General features: G+C 39.4%; 1 protein-coding gene across 1 annotated transcript in view; it reads left to right on the plus strand.

Moving 5' to 3' along the window:
* Nucleotides 1-19534, plus strand: part of Adamtsl1 (ADAMTS like 1) — a 915031-nt gene that overhangs the window by 685842 nt on the left and 209655 nt on the right. Inside the window, exons 7-8 of the mRNA XM_051163985.1 lie at nucleotides 8921-8995; nucleotides 13700-13857. Coding sequence (XP_051019942.1) covers nucleotides 8921-8995; nucleotides 13700-13857 — 233 coding nt within the window. The remainder of the gene's footprint in view (nucleotides 1-8920; nucleotides 8996-13699; nucleotides 13858-19534) is intronic.

The raw sequence follows: 19534 nt of genomic DNA on the forward strand, positions 1-19534 counted from the left end.
AGCTAACTTTACCTTGCTTTTGATTCTTAAAAATGTAAAGGTTAATTTTTTTCTTATAAGTCTTATTGACATGTGTGGTGATATGTCTTTCTAGACCATTAGACCCAGATCCAGTCTATTTGCTATGAATTTGCATCTGACCTGCAGAACTTCCAAATGTAGCTGTAGGGTTTGGAACTACCAGGACATCCTTGAATTGCAAGGGTTAGATAAGCTAATTTATATCAAGATGAAAGGAAGCTCCTCATTCAAAGGATTTGCCTCTTAGACTGCAGCTCAAACTCATGTATAGTGCCTGTGGCTTAGCATATTCCTGGACCTTCATTCTGGCTCAAAAAAATTGAGGTGAAATATGTTTATAATAAAACACCAGGGCCTTTTCAGTATAAATACTGAAGAATGTTAAAAAGAAAAATGGTAACAAAATTTGAACCTCGTACATGACTGCTTCGTGCTGTACTCATAATCCCCTCAAAGAGGCCTATTCATTCATTCAATGGCAGGCATTTCTGAGACACTAGCTAGGCACCAACGAACTGTTCCCAGAGCTGGAAACACAGCAAAGGACAAAGCAGACAAAATCCCATTTCCCTGAGTGACTTAACATGAACTCTCAGACAAATGGGTAAACAAAGTGTGTATGTGCTATTGGGTCCTAGGAAAGATGGGAAAAGTTCATCACGGAAGGAGAAGGATATAGGATGTGGATGAGCTGCCAGCTAAGGTAGGACACAAGTTGCAATTGCTAATAGGTTAGTAAGGAAAGAACTTGCTGCTAAGAAACTTGATCCTTGACAGATATGAAAGGAGGTCATGAAGCAAAGTCAAGTATTTGGCATCATGATAGGGAAGAGAATTCCAAGCAGAAAGAATGGTCTCAAAGGATGTACACTTGTGACAAATTCCAGGCGGGACAATGAAGTTTGAAATGTTGAAGGCAGGTCAGAGGTGAGGGTGAAGAAAGCCATGGGTATGTAGAGGGTTAAAGGACTTTGCATCTTAGCATGACTAAGATAAGGAGCCATGAACAGAATGGCTGGTATTGGGCTCAAGGATCCCTCTAGCTTTGGGAGCAGAGCGTGGAGTTGACATGGCTGTGGAAAGAGGAGACGCAGCCTGGACGTTACTCCAGGGGTGGCGATGGCTGGGAGCAGCAACTGTGGATAGCAGAGGAAAGGCAGAGTGTTAGGGCCACTCTATTTCTAAGGACCTAGAATACCGCTGACTGCACGTCCCATTATTTCATGTGCCACTGAAAGAAGAAAAAAGCTGTCATTTAAAGTAAGATTAGGACGCAAGAGCTTTCTGATCACCTTGGGTTTTTATTTCATGCTTCTCTTAAAACACTCTGTTTTGCATTTAGATGTATTGAATCATGTAATACTTTTGTAATGTGAAAAATAAAGCACAACTGAAGCAAATTGATAAGTAAAACTAGAGCAAAACCCCTTTTCTCTCAGAATTGAGCTCGTTTTAAATTCCTTTTTAAACTTTAAAAAAAATTTAGAATTTCATGCACGACTATTGTATTTATATTATTTCTATTCTACCAACTCTCCCTACCAACTTGTCCATCTCAAATTTATGACCTCTTCTTCTGTTATTACTGTTTTACACACACACACACACACACACACACACACACACACACACACACACACACAGATACACACACACACTTGCTGAATCCACTTACTGCTTCGTGTGTGTGTGTGTGTGTGTGTGTGTGTGTGTGTGTGTGTGTGTTTACTGTTGACCACTTAAGATTAGATTACTCTGCTAGCTAGGTTTCTATGTCAATTTGACATGGCTAGAGTAATTTTGGAAAAGAGAGGAGCATCAATTCAGTTTAATTTCTTGATCCTACCCCATCAGGATGCCCCATTGGCCTTTATTGTGCTATTTCTGCAGTAAGTCTCAAACAAGGTAATGTGATCCCTCCTACAGCTTTTAATTGTTCTTCATTTAAGAGTAATGTTGGCTCTTCTTCTATGCTTTTTTGCCTTCCCATATAAGTTTATAGTCTTCTTGTCCGTATCTACAAAACTTCTCCCCAGGACTTTAACCAAAAGTAAGTTAATTCTTCAGATTTATTTAATAGAGAGTAGAGTACTTGGCAAGCTTAGTGTAGAAGGCATTTGACCTGTCAGGACCCCATGCCTCTTCACTAAGCAGGTCTTTAATTTCTTCATCAGCCCTTCCCTGTTCTCGGCCTTTTGTATTTTTCACCAATTAAAAGTGGCACTGTATTTTTTTTTATGTACCTCTCCAGTTACATATTGCAGTGTATACAAATGTGATTGGTTATTTATTGTGTGTCTTCCATGTATTTTGCTGTCTAGCCAAATTCACTTACTAGCTCCTTGAGTTTTGGAAATGCTGAAATTTGCTACATAAATAATCACCTTGTTTACAGATAAAGATTATTTTTCTTCTTCCTTCTCAATTTGTAGGCCAAATTTTGGGGACCCTTCTTTTGGCCAGGGCATCTGATGCAGTGATTTGGAAGTCAGTAGCACCCTTCCCATTCCCACCTTTAGGGAGAAAGCATTCCATTTCTCGTCACCAAGTATGATGTTACCTGAAGGCTTGTTACAAGGGCTCATCTTTAAACTGACAAAGTTCCCACACACATGCATACACATACAGACACACACTCATACATTCACACACACACACACACACACACCATATGTACACACTCACACAGAGAGAGACACACACACACAGGCACACACACACAGATGCACACATGCATGCTAATGCACACCAACACATACACATGCATACACACTATACACACAGAGACACACACATATGCACACCCTTCTGAGACATTATCATGAATGCATATCAACTGTGATCAAGGTCCTTTATGTCTCACCTGATATGATCACATAGCTTTTCTTCTAGTCTTTTCTGGTGGCAAATTATATTAATTGGTTTTCAGATAAAAGCCAGCCCTGTATTTCTAGGACAAACCCTTCATAGTCTTATTAAGAAGCTGTGATAAACTGGTCCAAGGATAAACTGGTTCAAAGATGAGCTCTACTTAGTCAAGCCATTCTTTTCATAGATTGATAATTATTTGCCAAAATATGTTGAGTATTTTTACATCTTTTTAATGAAATACACTAGTCTATATTTGGGGTTGAGGTACTTCTGTGGTTGATTCAGATACCCTTCTAATACTTATCTCATATAATGAAATCGTAAATGTTTCCTTATATTTTATTTTCTGTAAAAATATATGGAACTGATATTTATTAATAATATTTATTATTTCTTCTTTAAATGCATGGTAGCATTCACCAGTGAAAACTTATGGAGCTTTTTCAGTACTTAACTTTCTGAGCATATGGAATACAGTTTTAGTGACTATTTTAATGTCCATTTTGTGTTTTGATTGATGTATTTTTCACTTCACCTGGGCTATATTCTTGGGTTCTTTACATGTCTGGTAATTTTTTACTATATGCCAGTGATTGCAGATTTCACTTTGCTGGGTATGAGATATTTTTTATTGCATATAAATATGCTTAAACTTTGTTCTGGGAGCAGTTAAGTTACTTGAACTCAATGTGATCTTTTTGAGTCTTACAGTTTGGTAGGTAGAATCAAAGCCATGCTTGACCTAGAGGCAATTGTACCCTTCTGCATGGCAAGACCCTTCTTAATAATCAATGTTCCATGAATTATGATGTCTTCAATTCTGGCTGGTGGGACAAGACGTTCTTTTCAGCCATGCGTAACTACAGTATATTCATAATTCTTTGTGTTGTCCTTTCCCCAAACTGAGGCAGTATCCTTACTTTGATGCATTGATACATATGCTTGAGGACTCCCTTAGTGTGCTCTCTCTCTCCCTCTCTCTAGCTCTCTCCTCTCTCTCTCTCTCTCTCTCTCTCTCTCTCTCTCTCTCTCTCTCTCTCCCTCTCTCTAGCTCTCTCTCCCTCTCTCTAGCTCTCTCCTCTCTCTCTCTCTCTCCCTCTCTCTTGCTCTCTCCTCTCTCTCTCCCTCTCTCTAGCTCTCTCTCTCTCTCTCTCTCCCCTCTCTCTCTCTCCTCTCTCTCTCTCCCCCTCTCCCTCTCTCTCTTTCTCTCTCTCTCTCCTCTCTCTCTCTCTCTCCCTCTCTCTCTCTCTCCTCTCTCTCTCTCTCTCTCTCTCTCTCTCTCTCCCCCCCCCTCTCTCTCTTTCTCTCTATCTATCTATCTCTTGCTCTCTCTCTTGCTCTCTCGCTCTCGCTCTCTGGCTCTTGCTCTCGCTTTCACTAAATAACTCTCTCTTGTCCTTTCTGGTACTTTTTCCAAGAAATCCTAACTGCTTCCATTACTTGGACTCTTAGGTTTGTCTCCTCAACTCAGAGTCCCTACCAACTTCTCCCAGACTTCCCACTCCCAAAGCCATAGCCAGAAAACCCATTCAAGAAAATAAGACAGTGAAAAACTAGGTTAAACATACTTTGCTACCTAACTCTGAGAATTGCTGCCCTTCTCTACCTGAAGTGCAGTGTCTTAAACAGAAAGGTTTCATAAAATTTTATCTGACTGTTTTGTTTTGGTTATTTTGGCATGGTATAAAAACTGGTCCCTGTTTCTTCTTGGCTGAATGTAGAAGTCTTGGTTCTCCATTCACCTTTGCAATTATGTAGAACCAAATAGCATTAACTCCTTTTATGGGGATGTTGTATAGCCCTTCTAAATCTATTACCTGGCAGTCTCCACAGTTATTTAACAGGGATTAGTGAGTGTGTTCTACTGTTGCTGTGGAATTTTCTTTAATGCTTATGATACCCATTTTACAAGTATGCCAGCTAATTTTTAATATAATATTTTGAAATTTTTGATAATTCTTGGTAACTTTTGGTCATAAAATGCAATTTTGATGTGTTTATGCAGTTAAAAAAGATGAGGTAGGATTGCTGCTTGCATACCAGAACTTAAGACACTATTATGAAATATATTCTAATATAAAATATGAGTCTGTTCTTAGAATCAGTGAAGTAGTGTATTTTGACAATAGAGCTTATCCTATCAAATATAATTTTGGATAACGCTAGAGTTTTGGCCTAGACTGTTAAAAAGATAAAATGCTCAAGTTGATAATGGAAAGAGCATTGTTTGGCCTGCCTAACATATATCTTTCATTATGCAATTACTGATAAACTTGGGTGGGATGGAAGGTTGAAAAGCTTAAATGCTAAGCCTCTCCTGTTTTACTGGATATGTTTTCAGAGCATTCAAATTGGGATAATGATATAAGATACACCATCAAAACCCTTCAATGTTGGCAGACTGTGTTAACAACAGTCATCCTCTCATTCAAACAGTAAGATCAAGTATTATTTCTCAGAAAGGTTTCCCTAACATGTGAACCTACCAGCAGGTCTAAAACTAAGGAAAACTCAGACATTAGAATACGAAACCTACATTTTCAAAGAATTGGCTTTCTCACATTTCTCTGACTCATCAGTTCAGGACACGGATAGAATTTTAAACTTCATTCAAAATGTTCTATATAGGAAAGAGGAGATCTGCCATACTATAAACTGCTCAAAGAAATCTTCTAAGTACATTCCATGGTAACAATTTACATGTGAAATGTCAGTTTCTACCCAGGTATGCAAAATGACAGAATTCTTGGTTCCCATGAAGAGCTTGTACATTTAATACAGAAATATGTTTTCTGCTCTCTCTTAAAATGTTGAATATTAACCTAAAGCCAGCATCATGGTTCTGTCAACAAGGCCAGACTGGATTAGGGCCGATGTGGTGGGTCATGATACAGTGTGCCTTTGTAGAAGACGACATTCAGAGGGCTGTGTAGCATGGCGAGAGATGTGGCCACCTTTCCCACCAACCGTATCAACTGCACTGGTTGCTGAGGAAGCCAGCCATCACAATGCACCATATCTCGGCCCCTCTTAAATACCTCTGTGTTTAACAGTGACACCAGCTAGAATAATCCTCTGACCCACCATAAATCAATGAGAATTTGTCATTAAATACAACTATGTTTTCCAGCCCAAAGAATAGCTTTTTCTATAGAAATGAAATTGTAATTTTCCACTTTCCTTTTAATGTTTTTATGGTTGAGGATTTCATGCATGAATAAAACTGTATTCATTTCATTTCACCCCCCCTTTCCCACCTCCAACTCTTCCCATGTTCTTTCCACTGTGCCCTCTCAAATTCAAAGACCTCTTTCTCCATAACTGTTATAGAATTAGTATAGACATACTGAGTTCAGTTAGTGTTGCCCATATATACTTTGTTTAGGACTGACCACTTAGCATTGTCACATCAGGAGTCCATTTTTACATTATCTTCTAACATCCATCAGATGCTACGAAGAATTCTTATAATACACATGTTGGATATACGTTGGGTTAAACAGAATGAAATGGTTTCTTTGATCCAGTGTTGCTAAGGGACTAATGGAAACTAACAAAAGGGTTTTAGAGTTTCCATAAATAAGGAATAGTCAACAAGATCTCCTATTTTTCCCTAAAGTCCCTCTTCAGGAACCATCTGTGATGGTTTGAATAAAAATGGCCCCATAGCGCCATAGGGAGTGGCACCATGAGGAGGTGTGGCTTCGTTGGAGGAGGTGTGTCACTAGGGTGTGGGTGGGCTTTGATGGCTCAGAACTTAAACCAGGCTTAGTGGTTCATTGTCTCTTCCTGCTGCCTGCGGATCCAGGTGTAGAACTCTCAGCTCCTTCTCCAGCACCCTGTCTGCCTCTGTACCACCATGCTTCCTGCCATGATGATAATGGACTAAATCTCTGAACTGTAAGCCAGCCCCAATTAAGTGATTTCCTTTATAAGGGTAGCTGTGGTCATGATGTCTCTTCACAGCACTAGAAGCCTAGCTAAGACCCTACCTTTGAGGCTAATGGTTCACTCATTTATACGATTCCTTAGTCTCTCACATGAAGGGTGACTTTAAGAGACTCTTAAGAACTTGGTAGGACAAAGTAATTGGTTGGTTTGTTCCTGATGACTGCCAGGTCTATTTTCTCACACATAAGAGCAGACTACAGCTCCTCCAACCTCTGTATTGAGTTCTGCCCATCAGTCTAGCATCCGTGTTAACTTGTTTTCCTCTTTGACTAGGCACATGCATAAAAGTGTCAAAAGAAATTTCTTGCCTCTTGTTTGGTGGGCTTTCTTCATCCTGCCTCACACCCTCTGCAGCCTCCTGGGCTCCTCCCTACTCTCCCCCACTGGAGCATACAAACTTGGGCACATCAGCCAAAAGGCAGTGTTACTGGCTCAGCATGTGGAATGTGAGTTACTTGTAACAAAGTGGGAGCTGGGCCCATGGGCTGTGGGGGCTAGAGGACTGCAGGGGAGCACAGCAGCACCAGGCAGAAAGCTTCCCTTTCTCTTGGACTTCATTTGACCTATGGATAAACAAAGACTTGCTATTTCTAGAAATCCCATTCTTTCAACTTCTTTGAATTTCCTTTGCAAACTTCAAAATGCACGTCTTTATGCAACTTGAAGTTCTGCGGGCTCGGTCTAAATGTTCCTGTGTTCCCCTTCTATTTTTCTCTTACTCGGTTTATGTGCCTCAAAGTCCTAGCTCTCAGAAATAGAGCCTTTTATGAACACTGTATGGCATTAGAACCAGCACTATAGTTACAATGTGAGAAGAATCCTCAACAGCCTCAGTACACATAATCTCTTCAGGGCAGGAACGAAGACTCGGGACTCACCCGTCTCAATCATCAGGTTATGTCCTAGAGAACTTATAGCCTTTAACCATAAATAAAATAGAAATCTTCCATCCCTGTCAATGCCTGGTGCCTGTGGAAGGCAGAAGAATGTATTGAAACTGGAGCTAATGGCACTTTTGACCTGCTATGTGGGTGCTAGGAGCTGAATTCGGGTCCTCTGGAAGAGCAGCAAGAGCTCTAAACCACTGAGCCACCTCTCTAGTTTCTCTGTTTTGTTTTGTTTTTCTTTTCTTTTTTTTTTTTTAATGTCTATCTCATGAATGTATGCTCAATTTATAGGTAGGGTAATCTATGGTAAAATAATTTTGATTCACCCAGATTTTTTAAAGTATTTCAAAATAGAGAAGGTAAATGTGGAAAAATATTAGACTATTATTTACCAAGCTATCATAATATTTCATTAAGAATGAAGGTAGTTTATAGTCAAGAACAGGAGGAAAGGGTTTGGGGAGTTCTGAGAACACAAATGTATTTTCTTCTTTTTAGTCTGCCCCATTTAGCCACAGTGCTCTGACAGACAGAGGTGCAAATTCTAATATAATACACTGACCTTTGAACACTGGTATAATCTAAGAAAATTTGACGGCAATTTAAAATCAAAAAGAGTTCCTTGCAAATCCATTTTTAAACCAAAATTCATGTGGAAGGGCCTAGAAAGATGGCTCAATGGTTAAAAGCACATACTGCTTTCACAGGACGCTCAAGTTCAGTTTTCAGCGGCCATGTCAGGTGGCTCACGATGGCCTACCACTCCAGCTCCATGGGCTCTGCCACCCTCCCCAGGTCTCCATGGAGGCAACAGCACTCACATGGGCACGTATTCTCAACTGGACACACATGGACAGACACACACACACACATACACATACACACACACACACACACACACAAACTCACTTAAAAATAAAACAGATCTTTTTTTTTTTTTTTTCATCATATTTACTTTAAAAGCCCTAATTGCCCCTCAGCTAAGCAACAGTAGCTTTTTAGCATGATTTATTTTGGAGAAAGTAGACATTTTAATTCTAAACCACTGGCTTTCACATTTCAAGCACTAAGAAAAAATAATGAAGTCTTTTGTTCCTGCTTTTGTAGGGCCTACAATCTGTAATTTTATTTATTTATTATTTGTTTTGTCAAATTATATGCTTTTAAAGCTTTGCTCTGTTTCTTTCTAGTGGACGACACTGTGGTCGCGATACCTTATGGAAGCAGGCACATCCGCCTTGTCTTAAAGGGGCCAGATCATTTGTGTAAGTAGAGCCACTGTTTTCCTTGGGGGCCTGGAAATTCCAGCTGTTACTGTTAATTTTTGTTCCCAGAAGGGATTAAGCACAAGAAGGCCTATCTCTCCCCGCCTTGAGTGTGACATGATAGTTTGAATGGCTCCTGTTTGCAGCTGCCTCCTGATAAGACAGAAGAAGTCTCTGCAGCCATTATCTCTAAGCACAGTCATCCAGAAAAACACAATTAGCCAGTGCCAGGGTGTTGTTCGTGGGCTCTGTGTGGGCTGTGCACGTGATGGAGTCACTAAACCTTTGTGACTATTATCTCCTCCATCCTGTCTTTGTTCCCTGTAGTTGCTCTTACCTTTTTCTTTTCTCATTCTCACTTTTCCTTTTCCTCCTAAAATTCACTTCTTCTCCATTCTTTTCCTTTGGTTCCTTCCATATTTTAAATCTTTACTTTATCAATGCACAAATACATACAAGCAACAAACTGTGACACTTAAAGCAAGCCTGTGAATTAATTCAGAGCCCTTGTATCTTGCAGACAAATTGAAAGATTTGGAATAAAAAGGTAATAAAGCCTTAAAGATAAAATGATAGCCCTGTCCACGTAGGGTTTGTCTAAGATGGTGGTTCTCGACCTTCCAGATGCTACAAACCTTCAATAAAGTTTCCTCATGATGTGGTGACCCCCAGCCATAAAATTATTCCATTGCTATTTCATAACCATAGTTTTGCTACAATTATGAATCATAATGTACATATCTGATATGCAGGGTATCTGGTGTATGACACCCTCCCAAGAGGGATCTCGACCCAGGGGTTGAGAATCACTGCTCTAAGAACTGATCTTCAGTCATGCCAAGGCAGATACACAGCCACACTTTTTTCCTTATGGTTCCGCGCTATTTAGAGATCTGTAAATTACAACCAGAAAATTATGGTCCATAAACAAAGACAAAAGGATGGGATAACATTTCCTTACATGTTGGCTTTCACTTAAAGGCTTTCTCTTCAACCGTTGCCTGAGCACTTCTGGTCCCTTCCACTCTGCTTACTCCTAAATTCCCACAGGCAGTTATGGTCTTTCTGCCCCCCCCCCCCCCCCCCTCCTCCACATACATGCCCACGAAGCCAGTTTAAGTAGCAAGGATTATTTTCTGGCAATTAGACTATAAAGATCAGTATAATCAGATAAACAAGAGGAAGACAGATTGGAGCCTATAAATGTTACCATATCCTACTAAGACTTTCTAAAACCCAAACCAAACACATTTAATCAAAGAGGTGAGGTTTAAAAGGTCATGTGAAGCAAGGAGTAAGTGAGGTACAGTTTAGACAGAACAAGAAAACACTGATAAGTCATCCTTATATGGACCTGGGTTCTTTTCTAATCCTGAACAGACCCATAAAGTCCAGTGTTCACATGTCAAAAGGTAATATATGCATACACTTTATATCATCCAAAAGATTTGTTTATTCCCTTGAGAACAAGACACAGCTAACTGCTATTTAACAACCACACTTCAAAATAGAATTTTTTTTTTTTTTTTTATGAGCAGCAGCAGAAACTGAAATAAAATAGCCAGGCCGAGATTGTTGTCACCACATGGGAGAAAGACTTGACATTGCTGAAGAAATATTTAAAACAAAATCTTATATTTATGGATATGTTAATCTCCTGTACTTCCTGGTTTTATGATTTCTAAGGAGTTGAAGAATTGGAGGTCTGGAAAGATGGCTCAGTTACTAAGGTGCTTGCTTTGCATGCATGACAACTTGAGTTCAGATACAGATACGCACACGTACCCCAACATCCATGTAAAAAGCCAGTAAGTAGTGTGGGTACGAGAGAGATGGCACATCATTCAAGAGCTGCTCTTCCAGAGGACCCAGATTCAATTCTCAGCATCCACATGGCAGATCACAGCTGATACATGCAGGCAAAACACCAATGCACGTGAAAATTTTAAAAGGATAAATTAAAATAACAACAATAGATTTAAATTAAAAATAGAAAAAGCAGTATGCACCTGTAATGACAACACTATAGGCAGAGACAGGCTGGTTTCCCAGAGCTTCTCAGCCAGCACAGCTCAACAAGTGAGCCCCTGGTCTGTTGAAAGACCATGTCTCAAGAAAATAAGATGCAAAGGGATTGAGGAAGATGCCCAGCACTAACACTAACATCTCTCCTACACACACACACACACACACACACACACACACACACACACACACACACACACACACGAGCACAAAGACACAGAAAAGCTAAAAAGAAAAGATGTTATTTTGTTGACTTGTCCTAAAGAGTGGCTAGGTAGGCTGAAAGTGGTGTTCATGAGTGATCAGATACAGTACGAAATCCGCTTTTCTTTTCCTTTTTTTTTTTTTTTTTTATGATTAGCTCTGTGTTATATTTTATTTCTTTTTTTTTTAATTTTTTTATTAATTTATTCTTGTTACATCTCAATGGTTATCCCATCCCTTGTATCCTCCCATTCTTCCCTCCCTCCCATTTTCCCCTTATTCCCCTCCCCTATGACTGTTCCTGACTGTATATGCTCATAGGGTATCAAGTCTCTTCTTGGTAACCTGCTGTCCTTCCTCTGAGTGCCACCAGGTCTCCCCCTCCAGGGGACATGGTCAAATGTGAGGCACCAGAGTACGTGAGAAAGTCATATGAGACCTGCTTTTCTTCAACGAGCATGCTGCTTACACTCCATAGGGAAGAAATATAACGTGGTCAGCCCTGAATTCATAGACATACAAGGGGCGTTTTACAGACTGAGCAGGTTGTAGAGAGATATAGACAAATATAGATACAGACGTAGATTAACAAGTAAAGAAATAGAGGCCATGAATTTGAGAACAAGGAGTGACACATAGGAAAGTTTTAAGGGAAGAAAGGAAAAGGGAGAAATGATGTAATACATTTTAATTTTTCAAAAGATATTTTAAATAAATTTGTTGTTTTATTTCTGTTTTTTCAATTTTCAGTTATTTCCACAAAGTGATGGGAGGGTAAATTATGTGCCATTTCTCCTGTGGCTGTTTTCTCTTCACTAGCCCACAATGGACCAGTGAAAGATATAAATACTTAGATACTTAAATATTCCTGGAGACCAAAGCAGCTCCACACCAGCCTCCCCTGTCCTCCTTCTTTCTCTTTCTCCTATATTCTTCCTCCCTGCCTCCCTCCATCCCTCCATCCACTGTCTCTGCTTCTATCTCTGTTTTTGTTTTTTTGATACAGGGTTTCTCTGTGTAGCCTTGGCTGTCCTAGGACTTGCTTTGCAGATGAGGCTGGCCTCGAACTCAAATATCTGCCTGCCTCCACCTCTGAGTGCTGGGTTTAAAGGTGTGTGCCACCACACCTGACTACCCTAACGCTTCTTCACTGTAGATCTTGAAAAGGACAGCAGGGAAGCCTCTCACTAAAACTGAGTCTGCTGCTCAGAACTGGGGTACACACCCAGGGTTCCAGCACCTCCACAGGCTTTAAGTTTGCTTTTAACCTAGAAGTCTACTCCATAAAATAGAAGAGGGGAGCCATGCTTAAAGCTGGGTAAAAGTCACAGAGCCTCACATATCTTACAGAAAAACTGCTGACAGAGCAACAGTTCTTGAGCAATTTCTTTAGAAATCATGTGCCTAAGTCCCTTTGTATTTCTCCATATAGGCCACAATTAATCTAAATAACTTCTCAATCACAACTTTGTCCTCTCTGTAATATATGTTTACATCGCAATATATATTATCAATATACATACAATAATGACTGTTCTCCCCAGCCTTCCTTGCCTGCTTTTGATAGTCCTCTTCCTGTATCCAAATCATCCTGCTTTTGCTTATATGAGATAATTCATACATAATCAACATAAGTTTTGACATATTAACATAAAACCAACATACATAATCACAATATTTTCATTTGCAATTATATATACATATATATGTGTGTTTACATATATATGTGTGTATACATACATATATATAATCACAACCATCGTCAGCATGCTCTGTCCTACAATAAATGATTCCTCATTGACTATGTTAGTGAAGAAATTTAGACTTGAATACTCTAGGATCCATTTCTTTCTGCTTAACCATTTACAGAATATTATTTATGAATAAAACTGATCATCAAAAGCGGCTGTGAAAAGAGGGGGATAGCATGTGTCCTTGAGTCACTTTTTTTTTTTCAGTTGAGCAACAGCATATGTGCAGTAAGCAACAGAAACTACAAAAGGGTGTGGGTCAGGGCATGAGCAGGAAGCTGCACTGGTGCCGTGGCAACACATGGATGTTCCTGGACCTACCTCAATGAGCAAAAAGGAAACTGGGGGCTATTGCTGGGCTGAAGGCAACCAGGACAGAGATCAGTTAGCTATGTAGGAGAGGTGGGTAAGCCCAAGGAATTAGGTTACAGTAAAGTGGGATGCTCAGATGAGGTCATTGGACAGACAAAGGGCATTTAGACAAGGAACCATGGATGCTTGGATAGTGAGTTTTAAAATAATTTCATTTGCAACATAATCCTCTGTATGACGTAGCCATGTTTATATATTTTATTTATGTTACAATTTCAATAGTGTCAGCTATCAAAAGAATAATGCTCCTCTCTTAAGTAGCTCAAGCTTTAATTTATAAAACATGCTTGCATGTGCTCTGTGGTAGCCCCAGGCATACCTGCCTCTCCTCTTCTTGCATTTAATTATATAGATCTGGAAACTAAGACACTCCAGGGAACTAAAGGTGAAAACAGTCTGAGCTCTACAGGCACGTTTCTTGTGGACAATTCTACAGTGGACTTCCAAAAGCTTCCAGACAAAGAGATATTGAGGATGGCTGGACCACTGACAGCAGATTTCATCATCAAGGTAAGGGTGTTCAGTTTCTTAATAAGAAACCACACCAAAACAGATGGCACTTACAATCTCTAAAAGAAATAGAGGACAGATGGTTGGAGGTAGGTAGGCATGTAGATGATAGATAGATAGATAGATAGATAGATAGATAGATAGATAGATATGATGGATATAAGTTATAGATATGTGGATAGGTAAATAGATGGATAGATAGATGATAGAAAGATGACAGATGAGATAGATACGTGATAGAGATGATAAAGAGAGATAGAATAGATAATGATCAAAGATACGTATATACATATACACACATGTATAATTATTTGTTACTAAGGAAATGTTTAATTCAAGATTAGCTACATCTTGGACTTCATAATAACATACGATGTTTTCAAGGAGCATATTTAAATATATTATTAATTAAATTACCTCACTTACACAGCCAATATATCTATCATTAGCTGTAGGGTATAAATAATTTCTAAATAATTAGCATACAGTTGCTGATGAACATGTTTCCTCAGTAAGAGAGAAATGCAAACTGATAACCTGTAGACCTAGCCAGCCAGTCATGCTCCAATGGCACGTTCTGTTTTCTCTTGTGCTGGCAAGAAGATTGACCGGCTTCCTTGTATCAGCGCTGCCCTGTTCTTCAAGGTAATATGAAACACATTGCTGGAAGCAACAGGACATTCTATTGGAAAAATGCACACACTGGGAGAACACTTGGGAATCACAATAAAATAAAACATTTTTTTTCTTTAGTAGGTCAGGAGGACCTGAAGGGTTTCAGCTGTAAAGCTGTAAAACTTGTAATGTGTCCAGGACTCCATAAATTTTTTCATCATGAGACCTGGAGCCAGAGGACATTTGATTTAAGCAAAGATTTGGTGACCCCATGGCAGCTAGAAGTAAGAATGCATAAAGGAAAACGTGATAGGCAGTGAGAGTGCATAGAAGAAGGGTTCCAGAGCACTGTCCTCCATCTGTATGGTAGCTCTATTTAATTCAGTCCAGATGCTGGCCACATGAATAGGAACAAGAAGCTTCAAACTATCAGAGATAGCCTGCAATAGCACACCCAGTAAAAACCAAGTTATGCATTAATTCTTTGAAACCCATAGAGTACTGCTGAATAGATCATTTATAAAATAGCCATTTCCCTGGTGGCCTTACAATAGTCACTATGCACACTGAAGAGATAGAACCGAATTCCAGTAATACTATGCATCTCTCAGTAGGTCATAGCATCATCCAACACTTTCCATCCATCTAGTTCTGCCTATCACCCCTAGGGTCCTCTACAAGCACAGCGAAGTCAGGATGTTTGAGGTTGAACTTAAGTCGACTCGATAACCCACAATGTCATATTTTTTCTTTATCATCTCTCCATCTTTTTAAGTGTCTTTGTTACTTGTATTTAGTTAGCATTCGGAATAATGGGTTTCACCTAGAATTGTGTCACTGCTGACCGCTCTTCTGTCCAGCCCTCCTCCTCCAATTTTCATAGTTCTTTTCCTCCACCCAAATCATTCAGCTTGTACTTATATGACATAATGTATAAATATACATATTTATGCAACTATATGTATGTCTTTGAATCTCGATTCTACATACATGCAGTGTTTGGTTTTTCTCAACCTCCTTCCATAGACAGGGATTGTACTGCCTATCCAAGCAAATGAGAAACCTTTGAATCACCTCTTTCTCTTCTTTACACAATACAATCTGCTCTGCTTTCATGCCGTTTCTCAAGGCTGGTCCTTCCCCATTCTGACTGCCTTTGCTTGAGTTTAGACCTCTGCATTTCCCTGACTAAGCTAACACTGTGGATACAGATTTCTTTTTTCAGCCCAGATCTATTTGGATTCAGAATTGGTTTTCTAGAAGTATTTGTCGCTTTTCAGAATCCTTCCTAGTCCTTCCACGTTGAGGCTAAAATGTAAATTCACAGCATCGCACCTGTCATCTTGGTAATCAGGATCCTAGATGTGTTTCCACTTGGCTTTTTTACTTGGCCCCTTCTGTTTAGGCTGAGAGACAGGAGACAGGCAAGTCCTCTGCACTGTCAGAACTTATAGTCTCGGAGAAGCATCATGGTCTCTGCCTGAAATGTACTTCTCTTTTCCTCTGGCATCTCCTTCACAAATCCCTGTTTCTCTTTTACCATTTCTTTCTTTGTCCCAAATTTCTTTCTGTCTCCATGCTCATTGTTTCCAGAGGAAGGGGGCTGCACTGTGTTCGCCTTCATATCTCAGTAAGAGCAAACCATGAAGCAAGAGAAAACCCTGTAAGGGTAAGGAATTGCTACCTCTCACACAGCACACTGCCACAACAGCAGACAGTGACATCTCAGTTTATTCGCCACAAGGCAGCTGCAGGAAGGACTCACCCAAGGGCATAGCCATGGTAGCCTTGGACTAGAAATCACATTTCTTTCCTGCCAGTCCGAAAACTCTTTTCCATTCTCTGTGTTCCTTCTAAGAATGTATTTTTCCCCTAAGCTCTCATTGGAAAACATCTGGAATTAAATGAATGCAAAGTTATTCTAAATTAGATTATGTAAAAATTTTAATGTATTCATACAAATTTGAAAATGAGCCAGATAATTTAAGAAATATAGGAAAAAATAAAATCACCCTTTCACCAGTGATTCATAATGAAGTAAATTTTTATGTTTCTCTAATAAAAGACCTAAAAGTAAATGATTACCATTTTATAATTTTCTAGATTTAACTGTTAAAATTCATCTTGACTTAGACAGGTTGATTGTGTATTTGACTGTTGTAAATAGTGAGGGGATGGGCACAAGAGAACAGATGTCTCATCAACCTCCCCATGTCATGCCCTTTGATTATATACCCAGATGGGGACTGTTGTGTTATACAGTACTTCTATTTTTACAACTTTTTAAGAAACTTTTTTTCAGTTGGTTGGTCCAATTTACATTCCCACACTTAGCAGAGAGGCTCCCGTCTCTCTGTGTTATTGACAACTGTAGCTTTCCTTAGTCCGATTGCAGCCATCCTGGCAGGTATGGGATAACAGGTGACCAACTGTGGGCTTCGTTGCATTTCCATCATGATCAGGTCCTTGGTTTTAAGTCAGTTGGCCCTTTTCACTCCCTCTTTCAAGAAGTGCCTTTCAGATAATTTGCCTGTTTTAATCAAGTCGTTTGTTTTCTTGCTATTCAGTTGCGTTTTTAGTGCATTCTGAATATTTTTCTTTTTGGAGTTCCAGTGGGCTTTTATTGAGATAAATTAACAAAAACAAATAGCCAAGATTTTACCAACCATCTTTTCTGAACCGTGTATAAACTTGGTAAGCCTCTGTCCATAGACATGTACATACAATGTAACACATCCCAACAAAAACACACACCCCCACTGGAACATTTGCCAATCAAAGCCAATTTTCCCTTTCCCCAAATGTTTTCAAAAATTTAAGTTCCCACTGTTCAAAGTGGAATTGGTCCCTTGTGGCTAGGGCATTCTGAATATTAACGACTTACTGTTTACACATATTTTCACCCATTCTCTGGGATGTCCTCTTTAGGTGATGATGGCTTCCTTTGCTGAGTACAATCTTTTTTAGTTTGATAAAGTACCATGATTTTACTTTGCTTTAAGGTTATACACCTCCAAGAATCATTGTGAAGACCAACAAATGTCATCAAACGATTCCCAGTGTTTCTTGGAGTATGTTTATAGTTTTAGGATCTACATTTCATGTCATGTTTTTTGTGTATGAAAGAGTTGAGCTGATTTGTGTGTATGATTAGGAATAAAGATCTAATTTATTAGCCAGACGAAGTGGCACACACCTGTAATACCAGCACTCAGAGAGACAGAGTCAAGCAGATCTCTGTGAGTTCGAGGTCAGCCTGGTCCAAAACAGCTAAGGCTACACAGAGAAACCCTGTCTTTAAAAAAAATCTAATTTAATCTTCAATCTGCATCATCCAGGTTCCTAGACACTATTTATTAAAGAGAATACTTATTTTTTTATTCTGTGTCCTTGGAATTTTGTCAACATAAAATTGACCATAAATGCCTGGGTTCATTTGTGGACTCTCTATTCTGTTCCACCTGTATTTATGCTTTTGTATTTATGCTAACGCCTTGCTGTTTGGATGACTGGAGCACTGCAGTAAATAGAAATCAGGTACTGTGATGCTTCTATCTATTGTTTTCAAATTATCTGTATTATCAATATGATCAGTATGCCAGCTAGAAATAAATTAAGACACTGACATTTGTTATATTTTAAAGTAACCTTAGTTAACCTGGGGTAAGGCAGACATTAATCCTCTAAACTACTTCCCATAGTGGGGCAAGTATGGGATCTCTACACCAATCTCGTGCCATCTGCTCCTAATAATTTCTATCAAGCTACCTCCCATCCATAATCCCAAATACTTGCTAATGTTCTTTTTCTGGGCCAAATCTCCATCCATGTGGGCCCTGTGCTTCTCTTCCATTTAACCCATGGTGGCCTTCCCTTCCTCTTTGGTATTTCTCCTTCCTCCTCATGGTGGCCTTTATTGCTTTTTCTTTTGGGACCCTCTCCTCTGATCTCTCTTTTTTTTAAGGGACACAATTCTTCTATTTTTATTAATTTATTCAGATTACATCTCAATTGTTATCCCCTTGCTTGTCTCCTCCTGTTCCTCCCTCCCTCCCTCCCTCTTTCACCCTAATCCCCTCCCCTAGGTCTGTGAATAGAAGGATCCAGAGGGTCCTAGAAATCTATAAGAAGAACATAATGATGGGTGGATCTGGGCCCAGGGGCGTCTGCTCAAACTACTGTACCAACCAAGGACAATACATGCAGTAAACATTGAACTCCTACAGTTGTGTAGAGAGTGGGGACTGACTCTGACATGAACTCTGGTGCCCCATATTTGACCACTTCCCCATGTTAGGGAAGCTGGTGGCATTCAGAGAAAGAATAGGTAGGCTACCAAGATGAGACTTGATAGGCTGTGACCAAACGGTGGAGGAGGAGGTCCCCTTCTGTCCTATGGTCTCTTTTGTTTCTTCCCAGAATTCCTCTCTCTCCCCTAAGCCAGGGAATCTTAGCCATGCCTTTATCTCCTTTGCCCTGCCCAGGTGGGATGGCTTTTTACTAATTAAAAGGTGGGTCACAGAGACAGCAAGCAGTAATTAGCATCAAAATACATCAGACTATCCCCCAACATCTAGCTTTGTTGATTTTGCTTAAGATTGCTTTGTCGAGTCAAAAGTTTTCTACATTCATTTTTAAATTGTTTTCTATTCCTATGGAAAATGTCTTTGAAATTTTGATAAAGACAGCATTGCATTTGTAGAACACATTTAATGATGTAGACATTATACATTATTCTTCCAATATATAGGCATGATATATTTTCTATTCATTTGTGTCTTATTCAATTTCTTACCACAATATTTTACATATTTTAGCATATGGACCTTTCACTTCCTTACTTAGAATTTACTTTTCTTACTCCTTAAAAAGCATTTATTCCAAAAACTTTAAACTCCAAACATCGGTTATACAAGCAAATTTGGCAATGTTAGTGTGCTAGGATGGGTAAGCATTCTAGAATTTACTATGTCCTGCTGTTTAGTGGCTGTGTGACCTCTCAGATGATGCCTTATCTACCTGAGCCTGTTTACTCCTTCATAAAATGGTAATAGAATAGGCT

This window comes from Acomys russatus, chromosome 2 (genome assembly GCF_903995435.1).
Source record: "Acomys russatus chromosome 2, mAcoRus1.1, whole genome shotgun sequence".
Classification (NCBI taxonomy): Eukaryota; Metazoa; Chordata; class Mammalia; order Rodentia; family Muridae; genus Acomys; species Acomys russatus.